The sequence below is a fragment of the Pangasianodon hypophthalmus genome, chromosome 18, assembly GCF_027358585.1.
Source record: "Pangasianodon hypophthalmus isolate fPanHyp1 chromosome 18, fPanHyp1.pri, whole genome shotgun sequence".
Classification (NCBI taxonomy): domain Eukaryota; kingdom Metazoa; phylum Chordata; class Actinopteri; order Siluriformes; family Pangasiidae; genus Pangasianodon; species Pangasianodon hypophthalmus.
The window spans coordinates 6304129-6323666 of record NC_069727.1 but is presented as its reverse complement, the minus strand read 5'-3'; the positions used below and the strand labels follow the sequence as shown (position 1 = coordinate 6323666).

The 19538-nt window shown below is 36.8% G+C and overlaps 2 protein-coding genes across 4 annotated transcripts; one reads left to right on the top strand and one right to left on the bottom strand.

The window, feature by feature from the left end:
* Positions 1 to 1226: 1226 nt before the first annotated feature.
* Positions 1227 to 12783, top strand: dmtf1 (cyclin D binding myb-like transcription factor 1). 2 transcript variants are annotated; one of them, XM_026922634.3, is made up of 17 exons: positions 1227 to 1325; positions 2700 to 2812; positions 4407 to 4529; positions 4605 to 4693; positions 4810 to 4909; positions 4998 to 5074; positions 5405 to 5562; positions 5656 to 5688; positions 5794 to 5903; positions 7125 to 7353; positions 7466 to 7617; positions 9102 to 9254; positions 9339 to 9424; positions 10301 to 10459; positions 10553 to 10777; positions 11865 to 12000; positions 12109 to 12783. In XM_026922634.3, exons 2-17 carry the CDS (start codon positions 2707 to 2709, stop codon positions 12144 to 12146), a joined length of 1974 nt encoding a protein of 657 aa, XP_026778435.1. In that variant the 5' UTR covers positions 1227 to 1325; positions 2700 to 2706; the 3' UTR covers positions 12147 to 12783. The 2 variants fall into 2 exon arrangements, with proteins under 2 accessions (XP_026778435.1, XP_026778434.1); XM_026922633.3 differs by having other exon boundaries at positions 4807 to 4909.
* Positions 12784 to 13534: 751 nt separating this feature from the next.
* Positions 13535 to 19434, bottom strand: tmem243b (transmembrane protein 243, mitochondrial b). 2 transcript variants are annotated; one of them, XM_026922689.3, is made up of 6 exons: positions 19302 to 19434; positions 18669 to 18768; positions 16868 to 17040; positions 15322 to 15372; positions 15133 to 15237; positions 13535 to 14242 (listed from the first exon to the last, which is right to left on the bottom strand). In XM_026922689.3, exons 3-6 carry the CDS (start codon positions 16943 to 16945, stop codon positions 14096 to 14098), a joined length of 381 nt encoding a protein of 126 aa, XP_026778490.1. In that variant the 5' UTR covers positions 16946 to 17040; positions 18669 to 18768; positions 19302 to 19434; the 3' UTR covers positions 13535 to 14095. The 2 variants fall into 2 exon arrangements, with proteins under 2 accessions (XP_026778490.1, XP_026778489.1); XM_026922688.3 differs by lacking the exon at positions 18669 to 18768 and having other exon boundaries at positions 19302 to 19429.
* Between the last annotated feature and the right edge of the window lie 104 nt (positions 19435 to 19538).

Sequence of the window (19538 nt, the reverse complement as noted above, 5' to 3'; positions counted from 1 at the left end):
TGTATAGTATATTGTGTATAGTGTATCGTGTATGGTGTATATTGTATTGTGTGTGGTGTATGGTGTATTGTGTGTGGTGTATGATGTATAGTGTATAGTGTATTGTGTGTGGTGTATAGTGTATAGTGTATGGTGTGTGGTGTATAGTATATTGTGTATATTGTATTGTGTGTGGTGTATAGTGTATGGTGTGTGGTGTATGATGTATAGTGTATAGTGTATTGTGTATGATGTATAGTGTATTGTGTATGATGTATAGTGTATAGTGTTTTGTGTATGATGTATAGTGTATAGTGTATTGTGTATGATGTATAGTGTATAGTGTATAGTGTATAGTGTGTAGTATATGGTGTGTGGTGTATAGTATATAGTGTATAGTGTATAGTGTATAGTGTATAGTGTATGGTGTGTGGTGTATAGTATATAGTGTATAGTGTATTGTGTGTGGTGTATAGTGTATGGTGTGTGGTGTATAGTATATTGTGTATATTGTATTGTGTGTGGTGTATAGTGTATGGTGTGTGGTGTATGATGTATAGTGTATAGTGTATTGTGTATGATGTATAGTGTATTGTGTATGATGTATAGTGTATAGTGTATTGTGTATGATGTATAGTGTATAGTGTATTGTGTATGATGTATAGTGTATAGTGTATAGTGTATAGTGTGTAGTATATGGTGTGTGGTGTATAGTATATAGTGTATAGTGTATAGTGTATAGTGTATAGTGTATGGTGTGTGGTGTATAGTATATAGTGTATAGTGTATTGTGTGTGGTGTGTGGTGTGTGGTGTATGATGTATAGTGTATAGTGTATTGTGTATGATGTATAGTGTATAGTGTATAGTGTATAGTGTGTAGTATATGGTACTGGTTCTAGAAGAATAAAGAATTAGATTATTATCTAGTTGAAAATTGAATTATATATTATAAATAAAGTTAAATAAATGTAAATAAATGTATGTAAATAAATAATTGTAGCCTAATCATTTTATGAGCAAGCCTTCCTGACTATCGCCACAAGGTGGTGCTGTTTCCAAAAATGAATAAAAATATGTAAACACAAAAGCCGGTCGGCAATGAGAAGTATATTTACTAAAATAAATGTAAAATCACTTTTACGTGAAGAATAAATCTATTTAAAAATCATATTTTGGGTAATATACTATTAGTCCGTAACATATAGTTCCCTGGTAAGTCGATGCTATTCGTACCGGAAGTGACTACTGGTCGTTTCCGGTTTGTGAAAAGAGGCTCCTTTTTTCCTCCATCCTGGTATTTGGCTCATCCTGGTCCCTGCGAAGTGCCCGGACCCAAAACAGGAAGTAAGTAGTAAAATCAAACATTAAAATGAGCCCTCGGAGAGCTCGGGCTCCGTAAAGCGCGTTTTTGAAATGAAATCTGAGAACATTTAAACACCGCCACAGCGATGTGGAAGTCACCGGCGGCTTCCAGCTGCATTTCCGAGCGAACATGGCGTCTGACTTTCTTTATCTCTGCTACATTATTCTGCTGCCTGCAGCTCCACTGTCCATGGACACTTCATTTCCGAAAACTCGGGCTTCATTTTTTTAGAAAAAATTAAAGTTACGGCTGATATTGAGTTTATTTTCCGTCGCTAACATCTCCAGAAAATCCAAATGCTGCTAAATGTTTCCTAGAAAAATCTTTGCACTGAAGATGTGAAATAAATATATATAAATCTATCAGTAGTAGAAATAGTAGTTGTAAATTGTAATGAACTATTGAACTGTTTTTACCAAAAGTTTATTTTGTCTCTATAAAATCAAAGGTTTTGCCAACCCTTTGATTTTATAGAGAAGAGCTAAAGATGTGAAATCAGTATAGGTTATTATTATTATTATTATTATTATTATTGTAATAAACTATTTTGACAAAGTTTGCAGTACTAGAGTTTATTTTACTTCTCAAAACAGATCTAAATGTTTGTACATCAACAGAGCTGAAAATGTGAAATAAATATAGTCACATTATTATTATTATTATTATTATTATTATTATTAGGTAACAAACTTCTGAATTATTCTGAAAGAGTATGTAGTACTGAAATGTATTTTACTAACATCATCAGAGCTGAAGATGTGAAATGAATACAGGGTGCTATTATTATTGTTATTATTATTATTATTATTTGTACTAAACTATTTAATTGTTTTTCCTATGTGTCTTATTTATTATGTGGACAGTTTACATTGCTGGCCTGATGCATGTTTTTTGTTCTCGAATGTTGTTTTAGGTGCTTTTTTTTTTTTATGTTTCATATACCACTTGTAGACCATCGACTGTGTGCATGCAGCATGGATTTATCAATTCCATTTCAATTTTGTTGTTGTACTGATATAACGGGAGGAAGGTGGTTAAGGCTTTGGGCTGCCACTTAACCCTCTGCTGCTCAGTTGCATCCTCTCTCAACTGTAAATCAGTTTGGGTAAAATCGTGAGCCACATACAAACGTGTCAGAGCTCTGAGTATCCGAGTATGATCCGATATTGACATCTGCTGTTGAAGCCATGATGACGGTGTGCTTTAAGACAATTTCTCATGTCGAAAAACATAATGTATTCACAGAATAAAATACAATCTGATGTTGCTCCAGCGTTTCTGTCTCGTATCACCACAGATATGCTCGGTATAGGATCATATTCAGAGTTCACTGTGTGTTTCTCAATGTCTCTCAGGCTGAGCATGAATGCAGGAGATGTCTCAGGTTCTGTGGCTTTGGACTCCGTCAGTTCTGTCACTTTCACACAAGACACCGACGGTACCATCATCCTGCACTGCGCTCAGAACGGTCAGTGTATGTGTGTGTGTGTGTGTGTGAATGAACATGGAGATACAGTGGGGCCCAAAAGTCTGAGAGCACTAGTGAAAAATGCTCCTATTTTGCATTCTTTTTTATTTTAATACAACAATTTACATTACAGATTATATTATCGGCAACAACTTGAGTGAAAAGTAGAATCTTTGAAATATTTACATGAATGAGTTTCTTAGTATTTGGTTTGTCCCTTTTTTGCTTTAATGACAGTGTGCACTCGAGCTGGCACAGACTCCACAAGTTTGTGCAAAACCTTATGATCCATTTTAGATCAAATCCATCAGAGTTTCATCTGAACACATGCTTCAGTAGAAGAGATTATGCATGAGGAAAACCTGACCTTTTGTACAAAGCAGCTATCATATTTCACATTTGCTTACATTTAAATAGGGACCTAGAAATAGCGCAGAATCTTGAGCATATTCAAGATAATGAACACTATACCAGATTAGAATGGATGGAACAATAGAACAGATACTGAAGTTATAAAAGATATTGAACATTTTCTTTCTTTGTTTTAAATATATAAATATTCTAAAACCTGTTTATTTCCATTTTTAAATGGGAAAAAAAATCCCAGATTTTCAATGTGATATTGTGTACCCTGTATATATTACAGATATGAGGGAAAAAATTGAAGTGTTTTACGCTTTAGCCCGGATTCATTTCAGTTTTATCTATTACTTCAGCTGCACCACACTCTGAAGCTTGCCTTAAAATGGTCAGGATTGTATAAGCCTAGTTTAATCCTGGTTTTAGTTTAGTTTAATAAGTGGAGACCTAGATTTAAATGTTCAGTAAGGGATTAATTTTAATCTTATATCTGAATTGCTTTAAATATCTGGAATGGCAGTAGAAAATGACATGTTCTTTAATGAAAAGGTCAAAAGTGGGGCAGAATTTATGTAACGATTCATCTCAAGAGTTGGGCTTGGTGATATGATGATATAATTTATCATGATATTGATATTATTTCATAATATGCTTTTCAAAGGTATTGTAGATATCATTATATCTTTTATAATTAATAAATACAAAAAAAAACATTAATTACAAATTATGTTAATTTTTTTAATGTTACAGATTTTTCTTCTCCTTTTCAGTGTTAAATAATTTTATTCATAAAAAATTTTTTATTATATTTTGAAATATAAATATATTTAAAAAAAAATTATAGTTTACATTAACCAAAGTATTATCAATTAGTTTTTTATTAAAAAACAAAACAAAACAAAAAAAAAAACACAACACTACTGTATTGCTGGCAGTTTGTGAGCAAATCTGTAAATCATGATACGTGTTGTGTTTAGTAGAAACGTTTGTCTCTGTTTACTTATTTAGAATAACGAGTCTATCGTGCTGTTTGATTAGAATTTGTATCTGGGTAAGGTTTTAATCTGTGGTCAAGATTTGAAATTGAGATAAAATAAAACTTAGATCAACAAATTCTATGATTCACTCTTAACTCTATCATTAACTGCCATTAATGTGAAAGCTGTTAAATCACACACTGAAGGCCAAATACTTTAGCGTAACTTTTGCACACGTATTCAAATGGTTTTTGCAGATGACGGGCCGATGGGATCGGACGAGGAACCCGAACCCATTCATAAACGATTACGCTTGTCCAGTGAGGAGACAGATGACCCCGCCTCCACGCCGTCTGCTTACTCGGTGGTTGCACTTCCACGTAAGTCCTCACAGTTTAAAAACACACACCACAAACCCCCAAAGCCAATACCTACGCATTACGTTCATGTTTCAGTTTCAGAGCGCGAGGAGAGCTTTGAGGTGACGATGACGGCTACAGAAATGAAAGACGGGCTGGATCAGGAGAGCAGCAATCAATCAAAGGTATTCACCTGAGGGTGTTAAGCCTGAGCCACGTAGCTCATGCATGAATTCTCGCTTGCTAAATGCTGAAGACATGCTGTGTGAAGTGCTGTCTAATGTGTCTGTAATGTAAGCAGGATGAGAAGTTGTCATCCTCACGGAAAACCACTGACGTGACGGCAGTCAGCCAAGCCTGGTTTACGACAAAAGAGGACAAGAACACGTTAGTGAACAAAGGTACACACAACACACAAAACTGAACTGTAGTGGCAGGATTCAACTGCTAACATGATGTAGGTTTTATAACATGTCACTCTTTCTTTAGGTCACAAGTGGAAACAGGGGATGTGGTCGAAGGAGGAGATTGATATATTAATGAGCAACATTGAAAACTACCTCAAGGTAAGCTCACCTGTTTAATAACATGAGTCAGTTAGGGACATCCAATATGAGCAGCAATATTAAAATATAAATCATTAAAGAGTAATTAAAAATGGAAGAAATCATTAACCCTCCGAGACACATGAAGCTATCCACGTCATCTTCTCGAACTGCTGCTCATGCTGCATCACTTGGTGGAAAGCATTATCTGCCCTCTTCTGCATACATGAGCTTGCAGATGTCCATGATTGGCTAGTATTACTGTGATTGAAGGGCTGTTAAGAAGACCTGACTTCAACAGTTTATGGTTAGTGGACATTTTCTTGTATTTCTTGTTTCTTCTGAATACAGAACCGGGGGATTCAGGACCCTTCAGAGATCATCTTTGACATGTCAAAAGAAGAGCGAAAGGATTTTTATCGTAGCATTGCGTGGGGTTTGAATCGTCCCCTGTTCGCAGTTTACAGACGTGTGTTGCGCATGTATGACAATCGCAACCATGTTGGCAAGTAAGTACTCGGACACGCTGTAGCAGTGAGCGCTAGGTTAAAGTCGCTCTCACATGTCTGTACTGATACTGAGCGAGTTTTTACTGTTTACAGATACACGCAAGAGGAAATTGAAAAATTAAAAGAGTAAGTGAATGTTTCTTATGTGTAGTCTGTGTTCAGAGGATTTTGTGTTTGAGGATTTGATGATGGACTTTGTTTTTAAGTAAGTGTTGGTGTTTATCTGATCAGGCTCAGGCAGAAGCATGGAAACGACTGGGCCACCATCGGGGCAGCTCTCGGACGCAGTGCCTCGTCAGTGAAGGACCGCTGCAGACTCATGAAGGACACGTGCCATACAGGTTAGACCAATCATCCGATACTACACTTCAGTTCAGACAGTCGAAGCCAACAGATTCAGTATTAAAGTCAGACATTTAGACTCAGTGTCTAGATTTCGATTTTGCAGATTGAAATTATTTTAACGTCTTTGTGCATACTGCATATACTACATGTAGTAATAAACCAAAATGAAGCCTCTTGGCCAAATTTCCGTTCTTGGAAATAATAACATTATTTACTTTTTGTGTTTTTAAAAATTGAAAACGATCAATAAAATAAATAATTCATTAACGCTAAATTGATGTAATGGGAAAAAAGCATTTTAGTCTTAACCTGGACGTTGTGCTTTAAGGCAGTTTTTCCAGCCTGTAACGGAAAAGTGTTTGGGCAAACCAGGGAAACTTCCTCTAGGCATTTAAGTTTCTCTGCATTTTCACCCTTACACATGAAAATCAGAAGGTCACATTTGGTCCAAAACTTTCAGAATGTCTGTTTTTAAGGTTGAAAAATGAGGGGAAAAATGAGAATAAAAATAAATGAGAAAATTAATTGTAATGAAAACGTGTTTGGGCAAATCAGAAGAGTCATTTCTAGCCAAAATTTTTCTGTGTACTTTTATATGATCGTGGATTATTCTTACTTTTTCATAAACCTGTAGTAGCTAGCTTCAATAAAACTGGCCGTGCTTTCTGGGTGGGAATGATGGTGTACTCACTGTAATGTGACGCTAGCCATTCATGGGCGTCTGTGAGCTCATGTATGCGAAAGAGGGCAGATAGCGATGACATGAAATAAAATCAGCTAGGAAATAAAATGGCCAAACAAATAGATGAGAAACTAACTTAGAAAATAAAAATAAATTAAGTGAGAAAAATAGTGTGAGAATAAATAAGAATAAAATAAAGTAAAATGAATGAAAAAATAAATTGCAATGGACGTCTTTGGTTTTTTAAATTACTGGTACATATAGACTCAAAATCTTCTTCTTCCAGCTGCTCCTATTAGGGGTCACCACAGCGGATCACCTGTCTCCATTACGATGGTCTGGTTTATGAGCCACATATTTGATTTGGCACAGGTTTTTATGGTCTTATATTTTAGAAAATATGAATTATTGTCTAGAAAATAAAAACTTCTGGTCCTTGTGGGTTTGAAGATAAAGGCATTAGAGGAACTGTTGTGAATCTATTTATTCTCTTTATTCGTTTTGAATTATAGTCAATTCTGTCCCTCCTGCTCAGGTAAATGGACAGAGGAAGAAGAGAGGAGGCTGACAGAGGTGGTGCATGAGCTGACGGGTACAGAAGCTGGTGATGTGGTGACTCAGGGCGTTTCGTGGGCATCAGTGGCTGATCTGGTTGGCACACGCTCAGAGAAACAGTGCCGCTCCAAATGGCTCAACTACCTGAACTGGAAGCAGAGTGGAGGCACAGAGTGGACCAAAGAGGACGATATCAACCTCATCCGCAGGTGTGTGTGTGTATGTGAGAGAGACCTAGGCATTTGAGCAGTGAGAGGTGTTTAGATCTAAATGATTTCTTTGGGAGCGTGTGATGGATAATAATTGAACGTGTGTGTGTAGGATAATTGAGCTGGCGGCGGAAGATGAGAACGAAATAAACTGGGATATTTTGGCTGAGGGATGGAGCAGCGTTCGCTCTCCTCAGTGGCTCCGGAGCAAATGGTGGACCATTAAAAGACAAGTGGCCAATCACAAAGACCTTCCGTTTCCTGGTAAGGCAAAAAAAAAAAAAAAAACCCACACATATATATCCAGTACACATATTACATAACAGGTTCTTATTATAGATCTAGACCCAGATTTCTGTAAAGCTGCTTTGTAAACGTGCTACAGAGATAAAATTAATTTTCATCTGAATGGTAGCAACATCTGGTTGTAACCCATACATTGTTAACATTATTAAGGTTGTGTAGCAGTCTGTTCATTTTTTCTGGTGCACTTAGATGCACAGAGGAACTTTCTTTTCTTTGGTCATTTTTAAATGCTAAAAATTCACCAATCATTCACATTTTATTAAGAATAAACCTGTCTAAACAAATAAAAGGCCTATTTTTATGCTTGTAAATCATGTGAGGAGATTAGAGCTCTAACAGAAATATGTCTTAGAAACACTAGATATTTTTAGTAATACTTTTAAGGCATTGTATGCAGCTTGGATAGATGTTTATTGTACTGAACTGAATGTAATTATTCTTAAAGACAACTCCAGCAGCGGAACAAATTTCTGAGTGAATTGATATTTGAGTGGGCAAATATATCAGTGCTTATCCTGTAAAACCACTGGCTCGTTTATTAGAGGAGGAAAAGGATGAAAGTTGTGTCCCAAGAGTGAGGCCATAATTTTGTAATCCTGCACGTGCAGCCAGGAACGGAGGAATGCTGAGGCCAAAGTTTGTTTTTACCCCCACAATCATCTCAACATGGTTCAAGTGGTAAATGATCGGTTATTATTTAGTTGGTAAATGGTTATTTTTTTGTCCCTCTCGCAATTATACAGTGATGAAGTATAAAATCAGAGGATATTTATAGGTGGAAAACTGCTGCACTTTACTTTGTGCTTTTTATCCATTTATAGTTAAATTTAATGCTGTGAAAAAAGTTAGTTCCTGTTATCACTTACGTTACAGCAGCTATAAACAGTCGTTCCCTCACCAGCCTCATTTTACTCTCTCTCTCTCTCTCTCTTGAAGTTAATAAGACAAAAAAGACAAAAGTGCAAAGCCCTCTCTCCTGAAGACAGAGAACGTAAACGAACAGCTTTACCTCTGACTGTTACAAAGCGCTGACACTGGAGACATTCTTCTTCCTTCCAAAAAGGAAAAAAATGTCACAGTATCAATAATTATACACGTTTTAATCAGTTTTTTATGTAGCTCGCCCAGCATAGAAATCCCAGTGTAAGTTGTTACTATAGAAACGGTAACATATTACAAAGAGCACATTCATATAAACCTGTGTTTTGTAGTGGCACTACTGTCAAAGCTGCTGTTGTAGAAAATTAATCAGCACCTTCTAATGAGTCTAATGAATTGAGATTTCAACAGTTCTGTGGTATAACAAGATTTTAAAATGTCACTTTCAGTTTGTCTTTAATTTACAATTATTGCTTTTGTATCAAATGAATGAAAAACTGATGAATTGTGATTGTTGTTTATTTTCATTTACCCTGTGTGTGTGTGTGTGTGTGTGTATACAGTCTTGCTAAAAGGACTGCAAGATGTTGTGGAAGCTCCCTCATCCACAGTGAATAAAGTCGTGGTGGTGGGCTCGCGCTCCGTTCACTCCTCATCCAGCCCTGTCACTGCGTTACAGATCCCTGTCCAAATCCCTGTACAGATCACACACGTCTGTGAGTGTAGTCCTGTAGCATTTATCCCTGCATACACTGTTGTAGCTCAGAGCTGTGTGTTGAGCTTGTGTCTCTTGTGTGTAGCTTCTACAGACAATACGAGTGGGAGCTCTGAAAGCGGGACGATTACACTGAACTCTGGAGCGCTGCAGACGTTTGAACTTCTGCCAGTGAGTGTTAACGTACATATGGAAGTTTGAGGGTTATATTATCTGGTTTTCTTAATAAAGATGCAAGCAGGCACAAACCTGGAGAAGAGGAATAGTCTTATTGAAGCTTCATGTACATACACAGGTTTAGTCTTCAACTGCCTACATAACAAATAGCCCTTCACCAAAACTTCTTACCTATGCTTCTAACCCAAGGTCAGCACAAACGTGAAACTGTCTCCTAGGCCCTGGTTAGAACATTGCTGTACACAGTATATGTCCAGTGAGGAGGTTTTCATTAATACATGAGTCTTGAGAAATGTATAACATGCTCCAGTAAGTCTGAAAATTAAATTTCCATACTGTACTGATACTGGTGTGTATAATAATAATAATTTAAAATAATAATAATAGGTAACACTTTAATTTTCCCTTAACTAACATTATTTTGCTGTATTAGTTAACATTAATGTTACCCTACGTTAACTAATGTTTATTTGATTCATGACTAAAAATCCACATAAGGTAGCAAAAATTAAACATCAGCAAGGTCCTAAATGTCGATTGTGGCACTTACGGATTTTCGAACTTATAGCACTCTGGGCTCCAGGTGTAAATATTGGAGCTTGTGAAAATGCACTAACATGACTGGCTATTGTTTTTCTACGGCACAAATTCTTTAACATGCAGTCTGGAATGTTACTCTAAAGTTTATTATGCTCAGTTTCCTGGTTGGAATAGCAAAAAATGTGTATTAAAAACAGGAATTGTGATGGTGTGATTTGGAATGGTGAGAATCCAGGGTTTGGGTGCATTTATGGTGTGAATACTTATTTATGGTGTGATGTCTGGGCTTAAGTGTTTATCTCTACTCGTTTTCTTTTCCCCATTCTCCAGTCCTTCCACCTGCAGCCCACCGGCACCCCTGGTACCTATTTCCTCCAGACGGGGTCCAATCAGAGCCTGCCGCTCACACTCTCTGCCAATTCCACCGTTACGCTCACAGCTGCAGGATCACCCGGCTCACCAGAGCAGATTATCTTACACAGCCTCGGCGTGAGTGTTTCCTTACTCACTCGAATGTTTTAATAATGACTGGATAACTGATGAATGATTTATTTTGATGTAACCTCTCACATCGACGATCAGGGAGACAGCCTGAGCGACAATGTTACGGTGCAAATGTCTCATCCTGGGATCATAATCCAGACGGTGACATCAGAAGACCTTCCCGACCCTCTTAACCAATCAGAGTTGACGTCAGAGCAGGATTTGGTCAATGAGGAGGCTGCTGAGGGGCCGGAGTGCTCGAAGGAAGGGGACGAGTCGAGTGAGCAGAGCTCTAAAGTCATGCAAGAGGACTCAACAGATAAGGTACTGGAAAACCTGGGATTTATCCCATCTGATGTTGTAGGTTGTAATGGCTCAGTATAAAACATTCTTGGACTATTAATACTTAATCCATATAGAACCTTATAATACTAAGGTCATGAATTAATAAATCATATATCAGGTTTTACTGAAACTGAAGCACTTGCTTCAGCAGAAGTTCGCTCTCTGATTTCTTTAATTGGATCCCAGTAGAGAGACACAATTAAACCCATGTAGTAGCCAGAGACCCATTCCCATGTAAAACCCTGTCCAGAGACCCCTCATGATTCACATCACTCATTTAATTCATCATAGTATTCCAGCTGTTCAAAAATTAGCCACATTAATCACAGCTGAGTGCAAATGTTTGAAAAGACATTTCATGTGTCGTTTCACAGTTGTTCCTTCATTATTACACGTAATGAAACAGTCCAATAATGCGTATTAATAATGAATCCGTCAACATGATATCAGGTAAAACGTTTTCGTCTCGGAATGCCATAATTTGTCTGTATAATTCCACCAACCTCAGCTATGATTTTTGGGGATGCAAACTTTTGCACTGGACATATTTGCTTAATGTGCCTAATATTTAAACAGCTGGAATTTTATATTGAAATGAATCTGTGCTGCTATACCCATTATATTTATTTATTTTTAGTCAAATTATTATTATTATTATTATTATTATTATTATTATTATTATTATTATACTGTTACCATGTAACTGCTGTGGATATGTTTTGTATCACATTAACCGATATTAATCCCATTCTGCATTTGTAACTTTCAATAAACTTTCCATTAGATTTATGCTGTTATTAGATAAAAGCCATAACTAAAAACTGAATAATGACTATTTTAATACTACTAAACTGAATATTATTAATAATTAAAATAATGAAATATTAAAAATTTTTCATTGATGTTGTCAGTATTATTATTATTATTATTAGTATTATTATTGTTATTATTATTATTATTATTATTATTATTTAAACAAATAAAAATTAAATATAAAAATATTGGACCCCAATTTTTTTTTCACACATGTAACCGCTTCTGGCCTGTTTTCTCTTTTTGAAATTAGAGTTCGAAATTAAAGGAGGAGGTGGTGAACAGTGGGATTGGTGACGGAGCGGTGCTAATCGTTCCATCACCGGGCAGCTTCATCCCGACCAGTGACATCACCACTGACTCCGTCCTTCCCGTCGGTACACTGACAGGTCAGAATTCATAACTGATGCCGAGCGGGATGAATTTCTCTCTCCCTTTGGTTCCTATTTTAATCCAGATTTCTGTGTTAATGGTTTTATTTCTGTTTGCATCCCCAGATCCCATTCTGCAGAACCAAGAGGAAGGCTCAGACTGATGAGCACCTGTATGGGACCATCATGAAACCGTGCTGTCAATTTTGTGCATCTAATGCAAGAGAACGTTGGGGGTTTGTGGGTGAACACGCCACCGTTCTCAATACATCCTGCTGTAGAGGACAAGTATTATTGTGAAGGCCGCGTGGTGTAAGCTCGGAGAGTCAGAAACGTGTGCGTAATGTTTCCTACACTTTGCCAAACTGGTCATTAGATTTAACAGACTAGTATGAACACACTGAGCCAGTCGTCACGAGGAAGAATCACAGGGAGAACACACACACATACATACACACACAATGTTTACTTCTATGAATCTGTATAATGTCTGAATATTTGTAGATCTGTACACGTAATGCAATTATGGACAAGGTGCATTCATAGAACTTTTTTTTATGGTCCACTGAAAAGAAAAGCATTACACTGAAATATGACTATTTTAATGGACATCTGAGTACTGCTCTGTCATTCACATTTTATGAAATTTGCACTGTTTCAATGTTCGGTTATGATAGTGTATTAGCCAAACACCAAGTGTCCACTTGTCTGGACAGATGTTAATTTATCAAAGGGTTACATTTTCTATGTGAGTGTATGGTCTTGTGTTTATTTATTGAATAAACAAAATGTTATTCACCATGTTCTGCTTTACTGCTGTTTCTGAAAAAGCATTCATATATTTTAAAAAATGTTCTTGCCCTGCTTAGTTTTCAAATGAGAAATTTGAGTTTGGTTTTATGCCAGTCTTATTACACAGAACATACCCAGACAGATCCGGTCCGAACTGGAATGAAGAACTTTATGGTTGAGAAATGTATTTCAGTTCAGGAAAGTGTGTTTTCAGGACATGCTTAACTCAAAAGTGTAATCAGTGGAAAGTGGTCAGAACTCAAATTCATGTCATTTTCGAGGTACAAAGTGTGGAAAAAACGCGGATAAAAATAACATTTTTACTAGTCAGAATTTGAATTTAAGATATCTGTAGGAAAATTGTTAGTAGTTGGAATCTGAGCTGCAGATATCGACATTTAAATTTCGACTAGTAAAAAACGGCTTGCCATTGATATCTTCAGCATAAATTTTGACTAGTAACAATACAGTTCTTGCTAGTAAAAATAATTCTGGCTAGTAAAAATTAAATTACATGTCATAAATTTGGATTCTGACGTAAAAATTTTATTTATAGTGCTAATATTTTACTAGTAAAACTTTAATTATGACTTGTTATATTCTACCATTAAAAGTTAAAACTGCTTGCCCTATTGCCACACAGCACTTGGTCTTGCCTTTCAGATTGTTAGGCAAAAATAGTTTTTCACATTAGTAATAGTGTTAAACATTACCCTGAAAGGGCAACTTCATCCAATGAGAAAATACAAGCACACCAAAGCATGGGAATAAGGGTTTATTTCTTACATAAAATGCACATTAGAAATGAAATATCAACAATCATTAATCTTGGCCATATCAAATGACACAGTGTGCAGAAATTCAGAAACCTGAGCAGAAACCCGAACAGCGTCTCGCTCTGCCAGACTCCAGCTGCGTCTCTATTTTGGTAAGTGCTTCAGCTTCAAGATTGCATCAGAAATGCAAGAGATGTCAATCAGGAATGTACATCCAACATATACAAATATAAAATGCTTTCTGCAGCATATAACCATGGCTTATAGTCAAGAACAGTCTCCCAATTACATTGGCATATATAGCAATGCAGGAATATACAGCACTCAGGATGCAAAACATCTGCATACACATCCACCGTGCTACAGAAATACGCAAATAGTCACATCTATAATACTGTTAGTCCACTTAGAAGACCTCCAGAGGCAGACTGGCCCTGATGACAGCCGCATGGGGCTGTAGGAAAGGAAGAGTCACCCGTTTCAGTGTGCTGAAAGACCCGCATGGACACACACCTTCTACCACTGTGAGAAATTTCCTCGTGTTCCTATGATAAGGCATTGGCCTTTTTGTCATGTCCCACATCGTGGAAGTACAAGTTGGCACATATGCATAGCAGGACAATTGAACACAGCATGTAGTAGATCAGGTTGCGAAATTTAGGCTCCAAGTCTCCCTGTCTGTACCAGAAGATCTGACAGAAAGACAACAAAGGCATTTTTAATCACTGTTGAAGCATCTTGAATAGACACTCAGCCCACTTTATTACACCTGCTCGTTCATACAATTATCCAATCAGCAGAAGATTGGAAAAAACAACACTTCATCTGTCCAGTTTCAGTGATCCTGTGCCCACTGTAGTCTGTAAATCTGTACACTGTAAATCCTGTGTCTCAGATTGCTGTTCCTGGCTGATAGCAGTGGAACCCGATGTGGTATGAGCCGCACATCAGCAGCACACCGACAGCAAAGAAAATGTTCAGTGGCTTTGGAGACAGTGCAGGGAAGACGAAAGCGCTGATAATGTTTGATGTGTTGTGCGTTTTGAGATGCTTTTCAGCTCACCATGGTTGTAAAGAGTGCTTATTTGAGATATCGTAGACTTCCTGTCAGCTCTATCTAGCCTGGCCAAGCTTCTCTGGCCTCTCTCATCAGCACAGAGTTTTGGCCCACAGAACTGCTGCTAACTGGATGTTTTTCACACCATTCTGAGTAAACTCTAGAGACTGCTGTATGTGAAGATCCCAGGAGATCAGCAGTTTCTGAAATACTCAAACCAGCTCGTCTGGCACCAACAACAATGGCACGGTCAGAGTCACAGAAATCACATTTTTTCCTCATTCTGATGTTTGATGTGAACATTAACTGAAGCTCTTGACTTGTATCTGCAGGATTTTATGCACTGCACTGCACTGCTGCCACATGATTGGCTGATTGGATAAATACATAAATGAGCAGGTGTCCAGATGTTCCTAATAATAATTCTAAATAACACAAATCTAGATCAAATACAAATAACTACTGTAAATGTCTTTATGTACAGTATTTATCAATAATATTATATATTATGTGTTGTTCACCTACCAGAACCAGCACTGAGCCACACATCAGCAGGACACAGACAGCAAAGAAAATGTTCAGTGGCTTTGGAGGCAGTGCAGGGAAGACGAAAGCGCTGATAATGGTCACCTGTGTGAAAAAGAGGAAACATCAGGACTCAACATTTAATTCCTTTTTCAATACAAACTATTAAGATAATTCTGCAGAACTTACTATCACTAGTAGAGATGCAAGTCCACCAATTACTAAATTGATTATCCTATCCTGAAAGGAAAACATACAGACACAGAGTGAAATGTGAGACAACACTTAATGCAGATTTAAAAAAAAAAATTTTTTTTGAATGAAGTATCTCTGATAACCAGGTAAAAATCTCTCAAACTAAAGTACTGAAACATAAAAAGTCATGATATAAGTAAGAAATAACGGCTTGGGTAAGAGCTTGGAAATATCCAATAAATAAATAAACTGCATACGTGAATGTTTTGTTGCTACACAGAATATTAATTACTTCAAATGTTCAGAGCTTCCCTCAATTGTTGTTATATAATATATTATTTAACTGTGAACTACAAGAAAATCAGGAAAAGAAAAAAGTAAAGATGTTTTTTTTTTCACTTTGCTGTTTGTTTCTTTTAATTACTCTTTAATTAATTAATTGGTTTTTAAAATAAAATTTACCCACAATACTCATATCCGGTCCATCTTCATACAGTTTTTTTTTTTTAAACCTTTTATTTTTAGTCTACAGAGAGACATACAGGTTCTACTAGGAGTGTAAACCTCAAGTTTTCACACAATACGATTTTGTTTCTTAACAAGGATAACAGCCTAACAGCCTCCAATCAATATGTGACCAACTCTGGAGTTAAAGAAATGATTCAGAAATGATGATGATGATGTGCAGAAAAGGACTGTTTCATAAGTATCAGAGTTACAGGCAAATCAGCTTGCTAGCTAGTTTAAAAACAGGAAATATTTTACACCAGTAGGTCCTAGCATTAGAAACTAGCCCAATGTGGAAGTACAAGTACATATTGCTGTTACAAATTTGGGTTAGTGTTTAATTTTTAATGCCATGCCAGCATCGAGGGTTATATTCATAGCAGGAGCAAGGTTATAAATAAATAAATGGAAAAAAAATACATAAATAGCTAGATAAACAAATAAACATGCATGCGAAAGACAAATAAATAAATAAACACAATTATATAGGAGACATTTTTAAATAGTAAAAACGATTTTAAAAGCATCAAATACTCCTTACTGAGCAAGTTAAAAAATCTACAGAAGTTGTTTCAAATTCATTTGGGATAAACAGTGTAAAGTTCTTTCTGGTGTTACCTTTTATCAGATGTCTCCTTAAAAGTCCTTACAGAATAACACTGTTGTCTGATGACATTAAATGCTTTCAAACGGTTCAATAAAATGTGCTTTAAAGTCAGAAGAGTCCTAAATGACTCACAAAATGGTGCTTCTTCACCTCATTAATAAGTGTGTGTGTGTGTGTGTGTGTGTGTGTTTGAGTGATCTGTGCGACATTGCGTCCGTTACAAATTTACTCAACTCAACGGTAAAAATATCCTAATTAAAACTACAAATACTGTTTATTCAAAAAGTAACGTCACTGAACAGAAGTAAGTGCGCCATGCCTGAAACACTGAAAGACACAACAGCTCACTGGAGAAGCATTAGATATGAATAAAAGCATCATGTCCACTTGGTCACCTGAGACGTTCTCAGAGACTGAATGTCCTACCCTTGCTGAAGTCTCCCCGAACAGAGGTCTGTTGTCCAGGACACTGGTGCCATAAGTCCGTGTGGTGAAGTCTTCCATGTTCTCTCCCAGCTTTCCTTCTCTCTTTCTCCTCCCGAGTGAAGGCAGGAACTACATGCTCCTTCGGCAGCAGCACATCGTCAGCGGTGAGCTCTCTGAAGAACAGCCATGTTACAGCCGTTAAAGTGTGAAAACCTACAGTCTTCTATCTTCTCTTCTATCACAGCAAAATGCCAATATTTACAAGTTTTTTTAATTCATGAAAGCATGATTTTCTGTCATACTTTTTATCCCTTTATAGATACATGTAATGTTGTGGAACATTCGCAAAACAAGTTATCACTTACGTTATTGCAATTACAAAAACTGGTTTTTTTTCTCTCTTTTTGAAGACACAGCTTGTCATGTTAACCGCTTAGTCCTCTGTCCTGAAGACTTTCCCATCTCAGAAAGCTTAAAGTTCCAGCTTTACTTTGTGAAAGTCTTTAATTTCTGTAAATGCTGGACAAAATTGTGGTGTTTTGTTTAGCAAAACCTCAGCAAAATGAAATATCATGATACACACAGTACTGTGTATCGTAAAGATGTTTTCAGTTGTTTTTTTTTGCCACATCCCCCAGCCGCAAAGCTACAAATTTCATTTACAAATTTGTGGTCATGTTTTCAAACAGCAACTCAAGAGATTTCATGTGACATTTTGTGGCTGTAACATTTTCAGGGCGGAGCCAAGCATATGACACCGAAGAGCCAAGGGGGTGGAGCTAAACCAAAACGTTCTACAAGTCGGAGCTTCAAACTCTCAATACTGCGCATTTCATTAAGCTTCTGTTAAGATCTGTGTGTGACGAACAGATCGCAAACAACTAAATCAGACGTGTACAGATTTGATGAAACTGATGATCGCTTATAGAAGTTTAAATTAAAATGCTGGAGTTGCGCTTTGAAGGCATGACCACAAATTGGTAAACAACATTTGTGAAGGTAATCTCGATCTCCAGGCATCTTCTCAATACACGATATGCATCACAATTTATCATTTTGCAAACAAAACACCAAAAAGTGTAACTAAAATTCAGAACATTTTGTCCAGCATTTACAAAAATGAAAGAATTTCAGAAGGAAAATTAAACGATTGATGAAAATGTTCTATCGTCCAGGCAGTTACTTCTTACACTGAGTAACAACAGAGTAAAAAGTACTGACATCATGACGATACTTAGAAAAGCGTAATATTGTTATTATATCACAATATTGATATCATATCATCATATTGCCCAGCCCTATACAGACATAATTTAGAATTCGTATTTGTACAAAACATTTAATGATTATTGATGTAAAATCACACTCATCACTGCATTTACATACAGTTACTTTTAACAGGAAAATAACTCTGTACGAATTGAATTAATCAACAGGATCAGTTCAAGATCAGCAGTTTAAATGTTTTATGAACTCAGTGTCCCAGGAAAATGTTTACATGAACACAAGCAGGTTTACTGAATGCTAAAACAAGCAGCACATTCTCACTGCTGCTCGGCCCCGGGCTGGCCCCTGTGCACTGCATGATAAAACCACAGAAGCATGTCATGTGAGCAGCTGATCTGAGTCAGGAAAAGTAAAAGCCTGACTAAATATTTTCTGCTCGACTTGTATGGGTGTAAAAGTCATGTATATTAAGGCATTGTGGCTGGGAGCAGGAAAGCACACGAAAGCACACTAAAGCACACTAAAGCACACTGCATCAGATCATGCTCTTTAACATGCACACAGCAGAGCTCACCTTGCAATCTGAGGTAGAAATTTCTTTCATTTATCATTTAACTGCTTAATTCAGAGGTGAAAAACATTTTACTGAAAGCAGTGATTCCAGCAGAGAAAACCTGTAGAGATCACAACAAGTTTCATTTACATATCCTATCATATTATCATATTATCATATCTTACCCTCAATACTACTGATTTAAGGTGTGGTTTTATTTTTATTTCCCTGAATAAAACAGCTCATCTGTTCTTACATAGCAAGTCATATTATTTCAGACTACTGTTTCTGTTATTCCATTCATTTATTCTTGGATTTCCAAAAATATTGTCAAAAACTGTTTACATTTATCTAGAGGAAGGTTGGCTTTAACGAGTTTTTTCCCCATCCGTATTACGACCAAACCACCTGCTGCACTGTGATTGGTCAGAATTACTCGTCCATACAGCCCTGTAGTGAAGGAGGACTGTGTGTGAAAATGAAGCACTAGCCAATCCTAGTGCGGGAGGCGGGACTTACTCAATGCGGGTAGGAAAAAAACACATCGGGCTGAAAACACATCGAAACTACACAACGCTAACGAGCTAAGCAAATGAGCTAAACCTGAAAAACAAAAGCAGAATAATTTAAACAGAGTGTAAAAGTCGCACTTACTCAGCCAACAATCTTCTTTAATGAATTAAACCAGGTTTTCTGATAACGTCACACCACCATAAAGCCTCGTTATCCTCTGGGGGAAAGTGCAGCATATTAACGCGTATGCAAAAAAAAAAAAAAAAAAAAAAAAGACGGATATGACGTAGTCTTAAAGACACACGCTGTGTTTTTAGAGTTACTGATAGAAGTTATTTGATAGATAGATAGATACATAAGCAAACCTCTAGACAGACA